This window comes from Carlito syrichta, unplaced genomic scaffold (genome assembly GCF_000164805.1).
Source record: "Carlito syrichta isolate Samal-C Ts95f unplaced genomic scaffold, Tarsius_syrichta-2.0.1 Scaffold152793, whole genome shotgun sequence".
NCBI classification, from domain to species: domain Eukaryota; kingdom Metazoa; phylum Chordata; class Mammalia; order Primates; family Tarsiidae; genus Carlito; species Carlito syrichta.
The window spans coordinates 145,617-167,055 of record NW_007096889.1 but is presented as its reverse complement, the minus strand read 5'-3'; the positions used below and the strand labels follow the sequence as shown (position 1 = coordinate 167,055).

Below are 21,439 nucleotides of genomic sequence, written 5' to 3'. Positions count from 1 at the left end.
ACAGGCGCGTGCTACCAAGCCTGGCTAATTTTTGATTTATTGTAGAGACAAGGTCTTGCCAAGTTGCCCAGACTGTTCTCGAACCCGTGGGCTCAGGCAATCCTCTTACCTTGGCCTCCCAAAGCACTGGGATTATAGGCTTGAGCCACCACACCCAGTCCCCTGCCCCAAAAGAAATTTTTTTTTAAGGAATTTTAGGCCGGCTCAGTGGCTCAGCCTGTAATCTCAGCACTTTGGGAGGCCGAGGCAAGTGGATTGCCTGAGCCCGCGGGTTCGAGACCAGTCTGGGCAACTTGACGAGAACTTATCACTACAATAAATCAAAAATTAGCTGGACGTGGTAGCTCGCACCTGTGGTTCCAGCTACTTGGAAGGCTGAGGCGGAAGGATCGCCAGAGCCCAGCAGGTCGACACAGGGGTGACCATGAGCTTGCCACTGCACTCCAGCCTGGGCAACAGAGTGAGACTCCAAATCAAAAAGGAAGAAAAGAATTTTAGCTGGGCATGGTGGCATGCGTTTATAGTCTCAGCCACTCGGGAGGCTCAGGTGGGAGAATCACTTGAGCCCAAGAGCTTGAGGCTACAGTGACCTTTGTTCATGCCATTGTCTTCCTTAGAGACCAGAAGCATCACAGTGTCTAGACATTGTTATATGACACTTGAGAGGGTAGGGACTTGCTCCGCACCCTGTCCATGTTGTCCTTGCCTCCGATTGGTTGGTTGGAGCTGATGGGAAGAGGGATAAAAATAGTATTCTTGGTTTTCTCATTTGCTGAGAAATGTGGTGCTCTCTTAAGGGTACACAGATGACAGTGGGTTGAACAGAAAAATGATTGTGAGGGTGAGTAGTTTAATGTTAAATTCCCCCTGTAAGGTAAGTGCTATATATCCTTTAAATGCTTGAGAATACTCAGTAGCCTTGATAGGGAACAAGATGGTGATGAGCAAACATTTTTTCCCCCCCTCAAAGGTGTTTCATGGGACTCCCTTCCAGATGAGCTACTCTTGGGAATATTTTCCTGTCTGTGCCTCCCTGATCTGCTAAAGGTCTCTGGTGTTTGTAAGAGGTGGTATCGCCTAGCGTAAGTATTTTTCACCTCTTGGGCATATGTAGGGAGGAAGATAAGGGGAAGGTCATTTATTCATTTTGGTCTGGTGAAACAAAAAACCAAGGAAAATAGAGCAGCACAAAGCAAACTAGGCATCTTCATATTTTTATTAATAATGAGTGTTCTCATAGTAGAAGAGGAATCTCCTGGCAGAGGTAAACATAACCAGTTCTGGAAGCCCCTTTGACCCTGTATTCAGTTTAGCATGTATTGATTGGATGCTGACTCTGGGTCAGGCTGTATATTAAGACCTAAGGGAGTTCTGGTGGTGCACGCGGACAGCTGTTTCTCACACCAATGCCAGTGAGCTGGGCAGTGAGCATCGTGAGCAGAGAGAACATGGGCTCTGGCATTAAACACAAGTGCGAACCCTCCATGTATGATCTGAGCAAGTCACCTGACACTTCAATGCCTCGGTTTCCCCATATGTAAACAGGGATAATGATATTTCCTGTACAGGGCAGTTGTGAGGATAAAATGTAAAGATGGCAGTGCAGTGCCTGACTCACGAACATGTTCAGCACAGGACAACCATGTTGTTTTTGCCTAGTTTTTGGCAACACTTTTCAGGTATGAAAGGTAGAAAGTCTTGGTGAGCTGGGAAGGCAGTAACAAACCCGAGGCAAGAAAAAGTCAGATTTTCAGCTGGAACTTTTACCATCTTCACTCCTCCCCCTCCCCATCTTACCCCCTGGTCATTCTTTGCTTTGTGTTTAAAGGTCAACTGTCTGTCTTCTCTTCCACATATCTGGCATTCCCTCTGTGAGACAGCAGGCACCTCCTGCCTTTAAGGGTGTGCTGGTATTTACAGGAGTGGGCTGTTTACTTAGAAGAGCTGCAGAGAGATTTTGTACACCTGGAATGCTAGTACAAGTGGCAAATGAGTTTCACTTACGCCCACCCAAGGAACTCCATCTTGATTTTCCACTAGCTATATATTTGTCCTCTCCATGCAGAGTCTATTAAGACTATTTTTTTTTTTTTTTTTGAGTTGGAGTCTCACTCTGTCGCCCAGACTGGAGTGCAGTGGCTGCTCCTGGCCACTGCAGCCTCAACCTGCTGGGCTCCGGCGATCCTTCTGCCTCAGCCTTCCGAGTAGCCGGAATTACAGGCATGTGCTACCACGCCCGACTGAATTTTTGTAGAGATGAGGTCTCACTGCCCAGGCGGGTCTCGAACCCGCGGACTCAGGCAATCCACTCACCTCAGCCTCCCAAAGGCGCGGGATTACAAGCTGAGCCACCGAGCCCGGCTAAGACTATTTTTACATTCTATTTTATATATTTAAGGTGCAAACATGTTTTGATACACATAACTGAAATGGTTACTCTAATCAAGCAAATTCACATCAATTATCTCACACGGGTATCCATTTTTTTTGTGGCAAAAACACCTAAAATCTACTCTCTTAACTAAAATTCGGAATGCACTACAATGTTATTAACTATAGATTTCATGTTGTGCATTACACCTTGAGAGTTGTTCATTCTTCATATCTGTTGTTTGCATCCTTTGACCTGTATCTCTCCCAAAGTCCATTAATCCTCAGCTCAGTTGTCATAAAAGTAACAACTGACATTTATTAAGCACTTACTAAGTACCAGGCATAGTGCTTGCAATTTAATCCTGTGACCCTAAATTTAATTTTATGACCCTAAATTATGGTGTTTTCATCAACACAGTTTTAGAGACGAGGAAAGTACAAGGTCAGGAACAGTAGGTTGAGAGATGTGTAAAGCAAGAGTCTAAGGTCTAGCTAACTCCTCAGCCTCAACTGTAACACCACGTCCAGTTATATTTGGCTTAGTGTTTAGGTAGCTCCTAAATTCATCTTTCTATAATGTATTCTTCATCCTGAAGATGTATGTTACTTGGGAAGAGAATGAACGTTCCACAACTTCCCAGGTTGTTATAAAATGCTGGTTAAGCTATAGTTTACCTCCTTTCAAGAAGAAACATCAGACTTGAGATTGAGACAACCTAAGCAGTGCTGATCTGGTGTCAATTCCTTAGAGGCCAAAGTGGATTTTATTCTGGGCAAGACAAAGATACAAAAGCATTTCACTCTCTTAAGGATATCTTTAATAATAGGGGTCAAATCACACTGACAATTTCCTTATGACAAATGGTCATTAAAATGGTCATTCATTTTAAATGGTTGAATGACCATTTTTAATCATTTCCACTTATTTCAAGCACTATTAAAAAAAGAAAATTCTAGTACAACCAAGCATTTATAATGTTCCTTCATGTGCTTGTATTTCATGGATTCTTTAAAAAAATTTTTCTTTTCAACTGTAGATATTAAAACTCCCTTATTGTGCTATTGAGTACATTTTTGGAATCTCCCTTTTGCTTTAGAAACACTATCCATAATCTAATATTTTTCCCTTTTCCTTTCACAGTAGTTCATACACACACACACACACACACACACACACACACACACATATACATATATAATACAGGTATATATACTGTAGACACATACACACATGCATGTATGTATTTTAAGTTTAAAAAGTATTATAAAGCACAGCTGAACTATGCTAGATACCTAGTAGGTATCTATGACAGCCATATCTCATAATAAAATAGTGCTGACTTTTCTTCCTTTAGTAATATTTACATGTTCCATTAATTGTGATAACCTGTCTGTGCTTAAAAGCAAGTGGGATCTTTTAAGAATTTTTGAACTGACTTACCTAGTAATAATCAGTTAAACAATTTGAATGACCATTTTTAAGCTTGTCAAACTGGATTGAATGCTAGAATATTATTCTCTGGTTCTAGATTCATGACAGTGCTAATGTTAGCATTGAACCATCTCAGTTGGAAATATGTAGAAAAAGAAAGATGGAAACTTGTCTCTGATATGATCAAGGAATAGTCATAGTGCCTTAAAAAGATTGTAGCTCACTGTATAGTCAGCTTAAAACTGAAGGTTCCTTCACAATTTACTTCAAGGGGATTCAGCAGTTGTGTCCTTATAAGTAACATTGTTGAGGGCCGGCCTCCAACATTCAATGTGACCAACTAACCAAATCAAGCACCTCCTCTTTTCTAGGTTTGATGAATCTCTGTGGCAAACCTTAGACCTCACAGGTAAAAATCTGCAACCAGAGGTGATTGGTCGTTTGCTGTCTCTAGGGGTGATTGCCTTCCGCTGCCCACGATCATTTGTGGACCAACCATTGGTTGAACATTTCAGGTAAAAAAGAAAAACCTCTGGAAAAGACTATATCTAGATTTTGAAGTAGAAACAGATCAAACTCCTTTTTTTTCTTTAGCCAGTCTTACAACCTGTCATAGGTCATCTGTGCAGTGTGGGGTTGTTAATTGCATATTTTGCTTTGTGGCCTTTGCATTGAAACATGTTTCAATGAAACATGAAACAGGTTTCAATGACACCATTCTCATTTAACTCAGGGATGCTGCTGGACTCTTCCTATGGTTAAAGTTGCACATTTAGCTTCTCAAGTCCAGTCCTCAGCAGATGGCGATCGTGTGTCCCACAGTGTCCATGACTGATAAATAAAAAAACGTGAGGACTCTCTTCAGATTTGTAGCTTGGAGTTTCTGATCCTATCGTGGACAAATTTGCAACCTGAAAAGCAATGTCCTGATTTTGTTTCTCTTGTAGGATATTTTGAAAAATATTTATCTGTTACTGATAATTTTGTAATGCTGGGTTTTGGTGCTGTCTCATACTTGAGTAGAATAAGTAGATCCTACACCAAAAAACAAGCCAAAGATAGCAGAGCGAAGGACAAAACGTATCTCTTGACTCTAGTACTTTTCCCTTTCTTCTGATAGTCAGAATCATCTCTCTTGCTGCTTTTTATCCTGCTCCTTCTGTGAGAAGGCTGTTCCTCCTCATTCTCCTTCACAAGTGAAATTTCCTTTGTTCACTCTGGTGTCTGTTCCCAGCATCCTTCTCTTCTAAATCCACTTGCTGTTCTTAGTCAAGCTGTGTCCTGTATACCCTCATTTATGCCCAGGACTCTCCATTTCTTATCTTTAGCTCCACCCAAATTCTAATTGCTTAAAAATTTTTGCACCTGAATTTCTTCCAAGTACTTCAACATTAGCATATCTAAAGTTGAACTTGGCCTCCCTTTAAGACTTGCTCTTCCACTCTCCTTCCTGTATTAGTAAATACCACTGCCGCTCACCCACTCACTGCCATGAGAAACCAGGAGTCATTATATAGGCTTAATCTCCTTGTCGCCCACATCCAGCTCATTCTTGTGATGCCCACTCATTAATTTTCTAAGGCTATATTCACAGCAATATCAGTACTTGGCAAAAATCCTCTTGAATTTTAAAATGAATGAGGATGGGAATAAACTAGTAGTAAATTTTAATAGTCAAAACTATAGTTAATGCTTGAGATATGTATTTAGGGTCTTGTTTGTGATTGGCTGCTCATTTGGGAAGAAGATGGGGTCTGATTTGGTCTGGATATACCTGTGAGAGCCACCCTACGGAGCCTCTTTTTTTTCTTCTGTGTTTAGTGCTTTTCGTGTACAGCACATGGACCTGTCAAACTCAGTTATAGATGTGTCTACCCTCCATGACATTCTGTCTCAGTGCTCCAAGTTGCAGAATCTCAGTCTGGAAGGCCTGCGACTTTCGGATTCCATTGTCAAGTGAGTGGCAGCCAGAGTTTGTCACAAAGGCAATTGGTTTTGTTTTGTTTTAATATTTTTGTAGAGACAGAGTCTCACTGTGTTATGCAGGTTAGTCTCGAACTCCTGGCCTTAAGCAATCCTCCTGCCTCAGCCTTCCAAAATACTGAGATTATAAATGCCTGGCCGGCAATTGTTTTTATGTGTGTGAATTTTGTTCCCTATATAGAACTGGAACATGTTAGCCATATCCAGATGGACACAAAAAATAATCTAGTAGAGTGGACCAGCTTCTACAGTACTTTTCAGGATTCATCAAAGCAACAAAAGCTTGAATGCTGACTTTATGCCAGGCCTTTTGCTAGGTTCTAGAGATACAAAGATAATCATGCTTGGTCCCTGACTCATTCATGAGAGAGACAGATAATTACCATGTGCGTGTTTATCAAATGCATTGGTGATTATGTAACAAAACACACACCAGGAGATCTAATTATTAAATTTAGGAAGGACTGCCTTCTCAGAGGAAGTGACTCTTAAACTGAATATTGAAGATATTCATGAAGGAGATCCCTAGGTGATAGGACAAAGGAAGCAGTCTAAGTAAAACTGCCTGTGTAGTTCTAAACTCTTAAGTAGTTTGAAGTTGCTGGAGCATAGGACTTAGGGTAGGGAGTGACAGGAGGTGAGGCGAGTCAGGGACCAGATTATAATGGGCCTCTGTGCCACACGGTAAGAAGTCTGGACTCTCTGGTAAGCTATGAAAAGGGACACGAGGTGGAGAGATTGGCCTTAAGAAGGGAAGGAGGCCGGGCTCGGTGGCTCAGCCTGTAACGCCGCGCTTTGGGAGGCTGAGGTGAGTGAATTGACTGAGCCCAGGGTTTCGAGACCTGCCTGCGCAACTTGGCGAGACCTCATCTCTACAATAAATTAAAAAATTAGCCGGGCGTGGTAGTGTCCGCCTGTAGTTCCAGTTACTTGGAAGGCTGAGGCGGAAGGATCGCCGGAGCCCAGCAGGTTGAGGCTGTGGTGGTCGGGAGCGGCCACTGCACTCCAATCTGGGCGACAGAGTGAGACTCCAATTCAAAAAAAAAAAGAAGGGAAGAAGCATGTCAGAGTTGAAATTTAGCAAATTAACTCATTAGGTACCACGGGGGGTCAACCAGACATGGAAGAAAATGGAGTAGTTAGGATATGGTATTTTCATTCAGATGAGAAAGGATTAAACCTAGTATAACATGATAATAATAGCAGCTAACATTTTTTGAGCACTTATTATGTGCCAGATAGTAAGTTTTTTTATGTATTCTCATTTAATTCTGACAGCAACCTTATGAAGTATGTTCATATTGTTTCCTTTTTATAATTGTGGAAACTGAGACACAGGCTGAAAATCTTGTCCAAGGTCACACAGTTAGTAGGGGACCAAACAAAGATTTAAACCTGGCAATATAATAGTCTAGGATTCTTACTGTTAATCACTAAATTTCAGTAATGCAAGGCATTTGGGAGTGTTCATCTACAAACTAATTCCAATTATGGTGAAATGGATAAATGTTTACTCCATTGCCATTTTTTAGTTGACAAAGTATCTTAATTGATGATTCTTGTGTATTTACTCTGTGTTAAGTCCTTTATTACATTATATCATTTAGTCTTAATAACTCAATCAAGAAAGTATTGATAATACCATTTCACACATCAGTAACCTAAGGCAAAGAAAGCACCCTGCTTGATGTCTCAGAGACAGAGTGATATGTGAATTTTAAACTCACTTCTGCCTTGAAGCTTTGTGCACTTAACTACACTCACCTAATTTCATTCAAATGTTTTTTGAGGAATAAGAGCATCTTATTGGTCTTATGTCTCTGGCATTTTTCTCTTTTTCCAGTAATCTTGCGCAGAACTCAAATTTAGTGCGACTAAACCTTTGTGGGTGTTCTGGATTCTCTGAATCTGCTCTGAAGACTTTGCTAAGTAGCTGTTTCAGGTAGGAAAGGCTTGAGACTTGATTATAGACTCTTGTATCAAACATGCCAACTATCCCTCATGTCTGAATAGAAATGGATAAACTTTTTGAGCTATTCCTAACTCTCCAGGCTCTTGATTTAAATAATGCAATAGCCGTTGCTCTCCAAACTTTCTGTCTAAACTCAGGAGCCAAATTGATTTTCAGGGGATACTGTATACTGATTCCTTTTTTTGTTCATTTGTTGCAATTAAAATAAGAAAAGTGTGGTAATGCTTATCAGTAGTATGGTTGAAAGAAACCTGTTTACATCTGACCATACAGTTCAGTTTTTTTCTTCTGTGGTATTTGTACCTAACTTACAATTTTTGATCAAATTTGGTGCATTGTAAATTTCCATCAACATTTCTTATAATAATGTCAGCACATAAAGTGTATAAAGGTACAGATATTACTAAGTGAAGCAATACATGGTATATAGAATACTCAGTACTGTGTGTATGCAGTTTTTGTTTTTGTTTTTAAATATTCCTTGGTCTCTGTGGTACAGCATTTGTGCCTTAGTCAGCAGTGCCAGGAAGTAGAGACTAGGATTTAATCATTAGACATGATCTCTGAAACCCTCATTTACTCAGTTAGCAGAGACACAATAAGATGAAGTGGCTTTGCAATGTCAGCATCTCTTTATTAGAAATCTCCAGTGCAATCCATCAGTTTTTTATAACGTCTTGAATGATTGTTCAGTGTGTTTGGTTGTTGGTGGTTTGAGAAAGAAAACACAAAGGCTAGAATTTCTACCTTCAGTGGTGGAATGACATTTGAACCATCAAGAATGTGCTCCCTTCCATTTCCAGAAGAAGGCAGCATTTACCAAGGCCTTTGCTCTGATCCCTTGGCAACTTTCGGGGGCAAACGGGACAGGTGCAGGTGAGCAAAGGTAGCTCCTGCTAGAAAAGTGGGTGTCCTGTGCAAAAAATGGTAAGGAATAAAGGGGTTTGTGTTTTCTTTATTTGCAGCTTGGAGCAAACTCATTCCTGTGTGACGGTTTTGTACCTTTTTATTACCTCTCATTTTTGCAGACTGGATGAGCTGAACCTCTCTTGGTGTTTTGACTTCACTGAAAAGCATGTGCAAGTGGCTGTCGCACATATATCAGAGACCATTACCCAGCTGAATCTTAGTGGCTACCGGAAGAATCTCCAGAAATCAGGTTAGAACTTCTGAGCCTGAGACACTGAGGCTTTAACAACAATAATGGATTGGATGTGTAGAACTTCTTCTGAATACTCTTCTACATAAGTTGTCTCATTTAATCCAGTGCATGTGTTATTCTTTTTCAGATGAGGTAGCTACTGATTAGAAGGGTTAAGTAAACAGCTGGTGAGCTAGAGTTAACATCTGAATCCAGGATCTAGCAGTAGAAACCCTTTTACTTGAAAACAATTTATTTTTAACCAGAAGAACTTCTTTTATTCAACTAAATTATTAGGTAAAACCCCAGCATAAAAATAGATAAATGCAATATTTGACTAAGTAGTATTTCTCAGTTGGAGGGAATTTTGCCCACAACAGGATATTAGACAATGTCTGGAGACATTTTTGATTGTTACAGGTGCAAGGGTGCTTCTGGCCTCCAGTGGGCAGAAACCAGGAATGCTGCTAGACAATGTATAGGACAGCAGAATAGCACACAGAAAGTAATCTCATCCAAAGTTTAGTAGCACCAAGGTTGAAAAACTCTGTTGTAAATACACTGTCAATAAGATCATATTTATATTTACTTTTTAATTCTAAGAGGGCAGTGAGGTTGTTTAGATGAACACAGGCATTTGAAGTCAGGAGCAGTAGGTAACAGTTGCAGTCTTTATAAACCTTAACATTCAGTCATGCTTTATTTTGTTTGTTTAATATTGAGAAAAGTCTTGGTTTGCAAGATAAGTAATTGCAAATGGCAAGGTTTTTTAATGGCTTCACCTTGCCGTCTCAGGCTATCATTCAGTTTCTGAGCTGCATAAAACCTAGTTAAATTAGAAATGCACACCAACCATATCTCAATATCATCACAACTGGACTAGCTCATTTGAGTGAATTTTGTTTATTATAGTTTTTGTTATGCTGAAAAAGATTTGAATCAAACATTTACAGAATACATCTTTAAAAACTACTTCACAACATGAAGTATTTTCTGGTAAGTGTGTTATATCAAAATAGAAAAATAATAGCTAGACTTTCATGAGTGAGTCGGTATAAGCGTCTTTTGCCTGTGCAAGGACTCAAATTTGGAATGCTGCTATTCCAAATGCTTGCATTTTCAGACAAGAAGAACATTTTCTTTAGAAATCTGTGAAAGTACCCATCATATCTTTATTTCTTAGCACTCTCCCCTCCCAGTATTTCTGTTTGACATTTTTCCCCTTTAATCTGAGTATAGTTTTGAATAGTCATTCTCAAGAATATGTAAAATATAGAGAAACACAAAGGGGCACAACTCACCAGTAATCTAACATCTTTTTCCTGTTCTAAAATGTTTTGTAGTGTGGAACATAGTGTATTAAATACTTTGAATACTTCGTAAATACTTTCTTTTTTCTAGATAACCCCATTTTCAGTGTCTACATCACTAGTGGCTATGTGATAGTCCATCAAATAGATATGGAATAATTTACATTAAATCAATAATAATTGATATCGTTTATTTCCTTCTAATGGACAGTTAGAATATTTTCAGTTTTTTCGTTTTCTAAAGAGACACATCTTTCAGTGATTTCTAAGGATGGATTCTAAAAAGTGGAGTTGTGGAATCAAGGATTGAGTGCCATTCTCAAGCTTTGTATAGTTTTTGCCAAATTGCCTTCTGAGGAGTTTAAACTTCTACTCATGAGCATACTCTTTGTCAACTTCCATCACTCTTGGACCCCACCACTCTTGATCTGCAAGGGAAGGAAAGGCAGTGCCCTGTTTACATTTTTTCCCAAATCTGGATCTCCCACAACTTTGTTGAAAGTTTTTCTGAAATGAATGGAGGCTCTGGGTACAAGGTTGAAAAACTGCTGTAGGCAAACTGCTACTAATTTTGTCCCAGTTTGGCTTAAGACTGTTCTCTTTGTCCCTCTGAGAAGGAGAACAGATAACCTGTCTACTGAGTTCTGGCAGAAATAGTAGGTAATAAAATCTTGCTCGCTAGACACATTCAGGGCAAGGGCAAAGAGACTGTATAAATTGGAATGTTAGTTTTTTAAATTATACAATAAGAATCAAAAGGTTTTTATGTCATTCATAATAGTACATATTATTTCATTACATATAAGATAATACAGATTTGTTTTTAACTCGTATACTGATGCCAGACTGCCTGTGTTCTAATACCATTCTGCCATTTACTGGGTAGCCTTGAGCAAGTTTCTTAAGTTCTCTTTCCTCAACTCTCTAATCAATAGAATATAAAAAAGTAGAACCTATGTGTTAGAGTTATAGTAAATAATAAATGAGTTGATATATGCACGGCACATGAAACACTTCTTGGCACATAGTGAGAGTTTAGTTACTATTGACTGTTATTATTACTGCCCCCACCCATTACTATCCTTGGGGGATAATGGACAAGGCACTGAATGAGTTCCTAGAAGACCTAGTTTTTTGGTCTGGATTTGACCTCGATTTCTAAAGCTGAAATCACTTCTCCTCTGAAGTGACAGGTGGTATTACATAGTTTCTAAGATCCCTTCTAGCTCAGGCATATCTGCTGTTTGTGGTGAAACGACGGGGGCAGTGAAGAGGGAATCTTGGCAGTGACTACTGTTAACTAACCCCTCTCACCAATGGAGGATGGGGCTTCAATGAGGGCCAGAGAAGAAGACTAACCAATTTTATTCCCCAACATGCAGTTCTTTTTCTAATGGTGTCAAAATAAAGTTGTCTCAGATTTTGTTGTGGCTAGTTGGCTGACTAAATGATTGACCAATCAAAATTTTGTTGTGTGCTTTCTTCATTTTTTGGTCGTCCATTAAACAGATGTTTATTGAGCACCTACAATGCATGAGACTCTGTTCCATATTCAGGAGATGTAGCTTTGAGCAAAACAGAGAAAGTCACCCTTGTGAAGCTTACTCTCTAGTCGGGGAGCCAGATCAACAAAATTCCTAAGTTATTGAAAGGAAGTGAAATAAAGCAGAGTAAGTATGTAGAATGTAGCAGAAAGGGACTAGTGTTAGACAGAGAGGTTCCTCTCTGAGGAGGTAAAACTTGGGCAGAGACAGTTGGCGTGAGGAAGGAACCCATATAAGGATCAGCAAGTGCAGAGGCCTTGATAAGGGAACCTGTGTGTGAGAGGAAACAAGGAGGACATGAGAAGAGATGATACAGCCAAAGGCTCTCTAAGCCAAGGCAAAAGCATTGGAATTTTTCTGAGACGGGAAGTTATTGGAGTATTTTGAGTAGAGCAATGATATGATCTCATGTAATTTTAAAAGACTCATCCTAGTGCTTTGTTGAGAAAAGACTAAGGGGGGAATGGGTATAATGAAGCAGGGATACCAGTTAGCAGACTAGGGTGGTAACATTTAAGGGTGGTAAGAAGTTATCAGATTTGGGGCACATTTTGGAAGCCAACATCACAGAATTTGGTAACAGATTGGGTGTGGGATGTGAGAAAAACAGTCAAGTATGATTGCAAGGGTTTTGGCCAAAGGAACTGGTTCGTGAAGTTATCACTTGCTGAGGTGGGAAAGGCTTTAGAGAAGGAGCAAATTTAGGGGAGATATTGAGTATTTGGTTTTAGACATAAATTTGGATGCCTATCACATATCCAAGTGGGTATGTTGAGGAGGCAGTTGAAAATGCAAGTCCAGAATTTAGAGGAGAAGAGCAGCCAAAGATAGCTGTGAGAAGGAAGAAATCCCAAATGTCAATGAAATTTGCCTGTCGTTTTAAATAAATAACGTTTATTCATTTTCTGATTACAAAGTAGCTCGTGAGATTTCTTTTCAAATTTCGAAAAGTTATACTTAATCCCACTGCTCTTAATAACTGCAGTTAACGTTTTGGTGTACTTTTTCCAACCTTTTTCTTTTTTTTCCTGTATATGCTATTGTGTGTAAATGTGAATGCATGTGTTTGTGTTTTACTAAGTTGAAATTATAATGCATGGTCTATAATTTTTGTTTACTATACAGTATCTCCTAGGATTTTTTTCATGTCTTGAAATGTTATCCGAAAAGGTCTTTAGTAACAATGACCAACATTGTTTTCCAAGGAATGGATGAGGCTAATATATTATAAACCAATTGGAGGAGCTATTATAACTATTGCTGCCTTAATATGAGCACATCTCTATTTTTCTGAAAGTTGGATTACTGGACCAAAGAGCAAAGCATGTAATTTTCTGAATTTTTTTTTAAAAATCGATTCATAATCAAAAAGTCCTGTTTAGCCTCTTGAAAGTCTGTGCATATAACTCATATCCACTTATTGTGTAAGGGGGACCTACTTTAAAATATATGTATTTTTCATTTGATGGCTAAAAAGCAAAATTTCTAATTATATTTGGTATTAATATTTCTGGTTCCATTTTATTATCTCTGTATTTTGCAAATTAGATCTGTTCATGTTCTTTGCCTATTTTCTTTTCTTTTTTTTTTTTTTTGAGTTGGAGTCTTACTGTGTTGCCCAGACTGGAGTGCAGTGGCTGCTCCCGGCCACTGCAGCCTCGACCTGCTGGGCTCCAGCGATCCTACCGCCTCAGCCTTCCAAGTAGCCGGAATTACAGGCATGCGCTACCATGCCCCGCTGATTTTTTGATTTATTGTAGAGATGAGGTCTCGCTGCCCAGGCGGGTCTCGAACCCGCGGGCTCAGGCAATCCACTCACCTCAGCCTCCCAAAGGTATGGGATTACAGGCTGAGCCACCAAGCCTGGCTCTTTGCCTATTTTCTATTATCTTTTTATATAGTAAGACTATTAACTGCTTAATGTATGTTGAAAACATGTATTACCAGTTTTTTGATACTTTTTAAACTGTTTTGTTTTAACATGGTAGAGTTTTATACATTTTTTGTAGTATAAATTTAAGTAAATGTGTTCCCTCTATGTTTTTTTTTTTTAGATTTAGAAATACCTTATTTATCCTAAGATTCAATTAAGTAATATTTTTTAATTTGAAACATATTATGTGGAATTTATTTGGATATATTATTTGAATTGGAGAAATAATTTTTTCCAGTTGTGGTAGCAATATTTCTTTTTAATAATCTTTGATTTTCTTCATTGATTGGAAGTAACATCTTTTTTTTTTGAGTTGGAGTCTCACTCGGTCGCCCAGACTGGAGTGCAGTGGCCACTCCCGGCCACTGCAGCCTCAAACTGCTGGGCTCCAGCAATCCTTCCACCTCAGCCTTCCAAGTAGCCGGAATTACAAGCATGCGCTACCATGCCCGGCTGATTTTTGATTTATTGTAAAGATGAGGTCTCGCTGCCCAGGTGGGTCTCGAACCCGCGGGCTCAGGCAATCCACTCACCTCAGCCTCCCCTTCTTTATAATATATTGATTGTTTATATACGCTGGTGTTTGGTTTTGCTTTTCGCTATTGTGAATAGGATTTTTTTCCCATTATTTAGCCATCCAGTTATTGCTAGTACATAGATAAGCTAAGGATTGATGTTAACCAATAATTTTACAAAGTTCTCTTAACATTTTCAGTAGTTTTTCAGGTGATACTTGGGCTTTGGGAGTAGACGATTTTATATGCCAAGATGATCTTTTTTTTTCTTTCTAGCAGTATGTGACTCTAATTGCATTTCCCAAACTTCCAGCGCAATGTTAAATGATAGTGATAGCAAATATCCTTGTCTTCTTCCTCATTGAATAGTGACCATCATGTTTGCTTTTTTGTTTTTTCTAGATGTCTCTACCTTAGTTAGAAGATGCCCCAATCTTGTCCACCTAGACTTAAGGTATTTTTTTTTTTTTTTGCTTATTTTCGATAAAAATTTGAGAAATCTTTATTTCTCCTGGAATAGTTAAAGGATCTTAATGTTGAAGGCAGTAGGCGATTTCTGTCTCCCTTGTCTAGGCGCGATGGGTGGTTTTGAATAACTTTTCTTCTGCTCTATTACAGTGATAGTGTCATGCTAAAGAATGACTGCTTTCCAGAATTTTACCAGCTCAACTACCTCCAACACCTATCACTCAGTCGATGCTATGATATAATACCTGAAACCTTACTGTAAGTATGTTTTATTTTTAAAGCTAATAGAGGGCAGAGACCAAACAAGATGCCACTTGGTGTTAAAAATCCATTTGAAACTGAAACATTAATATTAATATACCACAGACTGGCTAGGAAAGACTAGCAAGATAGAAAAGCCAAGGCAGAGAGAGTGTTTTACTTTAAAATGTCTGGTAAAGTGACATTGGTAAAGTGACAATGTCTGGTCCAGTGAATGACTGGAATCATTCACTAAACATTCATTACTTAGCTGTAAGCAATTTTTTTTTTTTTTTTTGGTGAGAAAGCAGGATTTATTGACAGGACAGAAAAGCTTCCACAGTGGAAGGGGACCCGAAGGGGTTGCCCAGCTGTAAGCAGTTTTAATTACTAGCATACCATATTCATATCTGTGGAGGACTTGGAAAAGAAGTAGATGATAGCCTTTTCCTCTAGGGAACTCAGTATAATTGAGAAGGCAGACCAAATATGGGTTGGTGTCTTTTTTTTTCCCCCTAATTTTTCAAATCCATTCCAGTTGATTCCAAAAGCCTTCATCTGGGCTTAGAGGAAAAGTTCTGTCTTCTAGTAATATATGTCCTGGATGGTCAAGGAATAGGAAGAATAAAAGCATGGAGGTGATATATATTGTAAGAGTATGATATGCTTTTTGGACATGGGGGAGAGTAACATTCAAAAAAATGAAGTAACTCACTCAACCTAATGGCGAGTCTAGATCCTAGGTCTCCTGGACAGATGCAAAATCGTCTGTATCTAATCTGGTGGTTCCTACGAGGGCTAATTTTACCTGCTCAGCAACTTCCACAGGATCAAGGGAGTGCAAAGAATAAAGCAATCTAGTTCATCTTTCTTCTAGGAAGCGCTATACCCAACTCATCCTGGTAATAATATCATCTCTTTATTTTTAAAAGGTTTCCTTTATTTCATCCCAAAGGCCCAGAAAAGTCTTCCTAATGTCAAATGTAAATGTGTAGCAATTTTATTAAAAACCACAAGAGGTCAGTATCTTAGAGTTGGTCAGGTGCTCTTTCTTACTATAGTCAGCATGCCTTGAATATGGCAACTGAACTCATTTACTTAGCTCATTAATACAAATAAAGGTAGTTCAACTTCAGGTTCCTACCAAGAAGGGTGGTAAATTTGAATAAAGAATTTTAGTCCTCAAAATAATGGTTGGGATTTTGTATGTTAGTTTCAAGAATTAATAAGTAAATCACATACTTCAGCTACACAAGGTTAACTAGAAGAATTAGGAAGTCTGTTAATTATGTGTTTTAATTAATCATTCCATTAATCTTGGGGCTCAGAGCCTGAGCTAGGACTTATTTGGAAAAGCACCACTAAAATAGGATGCCATTGTTTACTTCCATGGCTTTCAAATGTTGGGGTTTAAATTCATATACATGGAACTCATTAAAATTCCTGCCCTCTCTATTTTCTAGCATCCAGAACTCCTAGGAGCCTCTGGCATCTACCCAAAAAGGTTTCTCTGTCATCCATTCTTTCCTGTCCTTGCGATTTGGGGTCCTGATTCTTTGCTTGTGCATCCCCCTGGGGAATGTGGTGATAATTCTTTTCTGCCTGCTTTTCTCAAGAGAATCTATCCATGTGTCTTGCTTTTGTTCCTTCTCTGCAGAAAGAAGCTAAGCAGGTAATAACCCAAATACTTTTTCTCAAGTAGAGGAATAGGGGAAGGCTGTGAGCCCTTACATTTTAATATTTTTATCCAGTGGGATAATAATAATTGCATAGTAATACCTGCAGGCAGTGTGAATTGATAATTAAGAACATGGACCCTGAAGTTAAAGACCTAGGTATGAACCTTCTCTGCATGCACTATTGTTTCTTGTCTAAATCTTATCATGAAATAAGAGAAATGGGGGCATCAGGAGCTAAGTTAGACCACCAGAATAGAGTGAGAACAAGAAGAGAGATACTGTCCTTGAACTTTAAGGTAAAAGGGTATGTTTCTTTAGGCATTATGTAAATAGGACACTGGTTTATATTGTGAATCCTTTGAGTTTTTTGTACCCTATCCTTAAAAGTTTCTCAAGATAACATGAGATTTAGAATGACTCTAATTCCATTCATTCTAGCAGTTGATGTATTTGAGAGTCAAAAATTTCAGAATACTTCAATAATAATTTCCAGAGAGCATTTAACGCTAAAGAATTTAAGATAATTTCATTCTTATCTTAGAAGTGGAAAAATAAAATTTGAATATCTTTTTTCTATGATAATGTTTTTAAAATACTGGAAAACTAGATTTTTCTTCCTCAGGACCTATTCCTGTTGTATTTATTCTCTCTAATTGGTCTTGTTCCCTATATCTAAACTTTATTCTAATTATTCCCTATTTCTCATTCAAGTAAGAAACCCAAGCTGGAGACAGTAAACTGATCTGAGATTAGGTAAGACTAAAAACTCCTGTGGTAGGAGAATTTGTAGTTGAGGCATTTAAGATTTTATAAGGAAAACAGGGTTATGCAGATAAGGTAAGGAGTAAACCTGTGAAAGTTTATATTTTCTTTACTAAAACAAAGAGTCACAAGACGTTATTGATGTCATTTTACAATTCTTAAATTAGAAATAATGACTCTTAAACTATTCATTACTATCCCTTAATTGGCTCTTCAGTGTCTCCCATTGTAGTTTTTAAAATATGCTTACAAATTCTTTGTTCTGTGTTGTTGGTAATAACACATACCAAGAGACATTTTTTTGTTTTTGTTTTTGTTTTTTTGAGTTGGAGTCTCACTCTGTCGCCCAGACTGGAGTGCAGTGGCCGCTCCCGGCCACCACAGCCTTGACCTGCTGGGCTGCGGCGATCCTTCCGCCTCAGCCTTCCAAGTAGCTGGAACTACAGGCACGTGCTACCAGCCCGGCTAATTTTTGATTTATTGTAGAGATGAGGTCTCGCCAAGTTGCCCAGGTGGGTCTTGAACCCGCGGGCTCAGGCAATCCACTCACCTCAGCCTCCCAAGACGCGGGATTACAGGCTGAGCCACCGAGCCCGGCTCAGCCAAGAGACATTTTTATCTCCTCAGATTTTTAGAGGCTTCCTAGTTTTTTGACTTGGGAGGTGGTCCTTCATCCATCCTCCCCTCTTACACAACTCCCTTCTCACAGATAACACCCAAGTGTGTTCTGAGAGTCTGGTCTTAATTTCTCTCCTCACCAAATAGCTTTCCCAATGCTGTCACAAAAACATTTCCTCCTGTGCCATCTGCCATTCCTTTTCTTACTCCCACCTACAGTTTCTTCTTTTAAATATTATCCACTGCAGAATGGCTCACAATTTGGCTAATTTGGATATACCAGAACCAGAATTCTCAGTTATGACAACGTTTCTCAAATTTCACATAAGAGGGATTCAAAGTTGGAGCAAAATTGCTTCATCTTAAGTGATAAGTATAAACATCTATGTATTGTGACCTTTCTTTTATACCCCAGTTTCTACATTTCAGAAACCATTCTTCTTTAAAAATGACAGCAATTTGTTCTTCCTGATTTTCTTTTGATCTGTTATATCTCCAGATCTTACTGTCTTCTTATGAACAAGCGTATTTATTTTATTTGGATAGTGCTTTTATTTTCTAAGTTACATTTCACCTTGTATTAACATCTAACATATATTAAACATCTGTGGTGTTTCAGACACCTTGTGGAATGTAGAACAAATACATTGAGAGAGGTGGTGGGAAGACTGGAAGAGCAGATTAAGCATGGACGGTCTTAAGGCTAGCTGAACTGCCCGACTTCTATAAATACAAGGGAAACATCAGAGGTTTTGGAGATGAATGACATGATCTGAGCTAGGCTTTAGGAGGCTGCCTTGGATATTGGTATATAAAATATGCTAGAAGGAAGAAAGGTCGGAGGCCAGGTGACAGTTATTATAAGACAAGTTTAAGTAATTATTGACAATGTGAAAATATAAATATAAAGGATGGTTCTAACTCTAGGTCATTGATGTGTGTTCATTGATCTGTAGTAGGATTTTGTTGAAATTCCAAAATAAATGTTCTTTTTCCTGAGACTTTGTACTGTGTGTCCCAACCTGGAGTAAATACAGATCAGAGAGTTGAATTTTTAGGTACATAGATCTGGGTTAAGAAGAAAGATGTATTACCAACATGAAATAGTGTTTACTTTGGAGAAATAGACTCCCTTTTTTCACTGTTGAAAGACTTGTATTTCACAAAATTTGAATTTCCTAAAAGGAATAAAAGGCTTATCTATGGAAAAAAAAAAAAAAGGTAGCATGTAGAGAAGTAAGATGGCTATTACCTTTTATAAAGGTGTAATTGATCACCCATTTTCTCCATTTGTAACCAACTACATAACCTTATCTAAAATATCTTAGGGAAGTCACATATAATGAACCTGTTGACTATGAACCATTATTAAGAAATTCATCAACCCTGCTGATATCTCCTTGTGAGAGGTGGAGCCTGGTTCAAATAAAGGTCAAGTCCATATCCTTAAACTGCACGTAACCTGTGGTGATGCCAATGGATGCTCCAGTAAAACATTTACTTTTACCATCACTGACTTGCTAGTTTCTTCTCACAACACAAAAACCTCTTTCAGATCACTGTATAAATTAAGAATGGAGAACAGAAGCAAATATGGTTGGATTTTAAATAAACCTCAGGGTTTCTCAGGTTATTAGGAGCCTTATTCAATAAAAAGCACTGGTATGTTTCTTAAGGCCATGGTACTCAAGCTATATGGTCTATGTTTCCAGTTTAACTTGCTATTTTATCAAGTAATTTACTACAAATTATGTTTTCAGATTGCATTTTATAGAATATGATGCAAATTGTAAAAATTGGGTTATAATTCTAGTCAAATGATTCCATAGATGCTACTACTCTGAAAGTCTCTTTCTTCCTTTCCAGTGAACTTGGAGAAATTCCAACACTAAAAACACTACAAGTTTTTGGAATTGTGCCAGATGGTACCCTTGAACTGTTAAAGGAAGCCCTTCCTCATCTTCAGATTAATTGCTCCCATTTCACCACCATTGCCAGGCCAACTATTGGCAACAAACAGAACCAGGAAATATGGGGCATCAAATGCCGACTGACACTGCAAAAGCCCAGTTGTCTATGAAGTATTTATTGCAGGATGGTGTTTCCTCTTTTTTTTTTTTTTTTTTTTTTGGAACAGGGAAAATAGGCAAGAAGCCCAATTGCCGGAGCACTTGACTAGTTTTATTCCTGTTTTTCCCTTTGCCTTCATTCCACAAGTATATTAGGGAACCATTTGAGAGGGAAAACTATGAAGTGTTGATTTGTTTAAAATGACTATAAAAGCTTTTTTCACTGCTGTGCCGATACGAGCCAAAGTTGTAGGCCTTTTGAAATTCTAGGAGAATGAGACTATAATTTCAAATACCTTAAAGAGCAAAGTTTGAGCCACTTCTTCCAAGTGCCCTTCTTATGAAGTCTATTCAGAATCAAGCTTAAAAATTACCACCAGCAAACAATCTTTATAGCCTATGTAGTTAACTTTTATCTATTTAATTTTATAGTATTACTTAATAAGACATAGCTTGGAAGAACAATAAGCTATTTGTATTTGAGCTGAACAGGAGGAGAATCATAAGGTAGTAGCATTTGAGGCAATCTCTTCTGGGGTAGGAAAAGAATAAAACCCTGCATTTTAATTTTGTCTTTAGATTTGAAATTAGGATGATAGAAACAAATTGTTCCATGTAATTCACCTTAAAACCTAAATTTTTTAAAAACGGTTCTTTTAAAGCCAGAGGTATAGAGCTGGTATAGGATTTGAAGGCTCAAGAGACAATTTTCTGACAGGCTAACTTGAAGTATCCTTTAATGTTCATTAAGGTACTATATTTCCAGAATTCTAAATTAGTTGAGGAAATATAATCGTGGTTTTCTAACTTTATAATCAAATTATGTTAACATGGATTCTTTAGCTTTTAAAATTACTTCTTTGTTTTAGAAAGATGGCATTAACCCAGTCTTTATTCTTGAAAAGTTGGATGGAAGAATTCTGAACTGAGGTTGCCTGCTGTTTTCCTTTAGTGCTGAGGTTCTTGAGATTATTTTTATGTTACTCTGGAATCAAGTATTTTAAATTGTCTTTTTTTGTAATGGTCTCTCACAATAATTGTTTGAAACTATCTATTATATTAAGTTATGGGACCTAAAGTTTCTCAAGAGGAACTGCATGTTTCCTTAAATCAGAAATACACACAGGAATCAGGTATGTGTTCATGCAGTTTCAACAGTAAGCACTACTTGCACCTATGTAAGAGTTAAGATTCAGCTGTTGAACCTTTGATAGCATCAGTGATTTTTTTTTTTAAACAAAAACTGGGTCATAGAAGCAAAAATATTAATTCTGGGTTTTAAAAATCACAAAAAATCTAGTTTAAATGGATGATATCTTTATATATTCAAAATGCAACCAGAAAAAAGCCAAAACTCAGTTTCTTTAACATTAGCTGTTTTTAATGAAAAAATGTTCCAC

At 38.1% G+C, this 21,439-nt stretch overlaps 1 protein-coding gene across 1 annotated transcript in view; it reads left to right on the top strand.

The window, feature by feature from the left end:
* The window catches only part of SKP2 (S-phase kinase associated protein 2), a 33,383-nt gene extending 12,713 nt beyond the window's left edge, over positions 1 to 20,670 (top strand). The window contains exons 3-10 of the mRNA XM_008050582.2: positions 971 to 1,082; positions 4,177 to 4,320; positions 5,627 to 5,761; positions 7,632 to 7,730; positions 8,789 to 8,919; positions 14,606 to 14,657; positions 14,822 to 14,929; positions 19,837 to 20,670. Coding sequence (XP_008048773.1) covers positions 971 to 1,082; positions 4,177 to 4,320; positions 5,627 to 5,761; positions 7,632 to 7,730; positions 8,789 to 8,919; positions 14,606 to 14,657; positions 14,822 to 14,929; positions 19,837 to 20,050 — 995 coding nt within the window. The 3' untranslated portion in view covers positions 20,051 to 20,670. The remainder of the gene's footprint in view (positions 1 to 970; positions 1,083 to 4,176; positions 4,321 to 5,626; positions 5,762 to 7,631; positions 7,731 to 8,788; positions 8,920 to 14,605; positions 14,658 to 14,821; positions 14,930 to 19,836) is intronic.
* Positions 20,671 to 21,439: the final 769 nt, after the last annotated feature.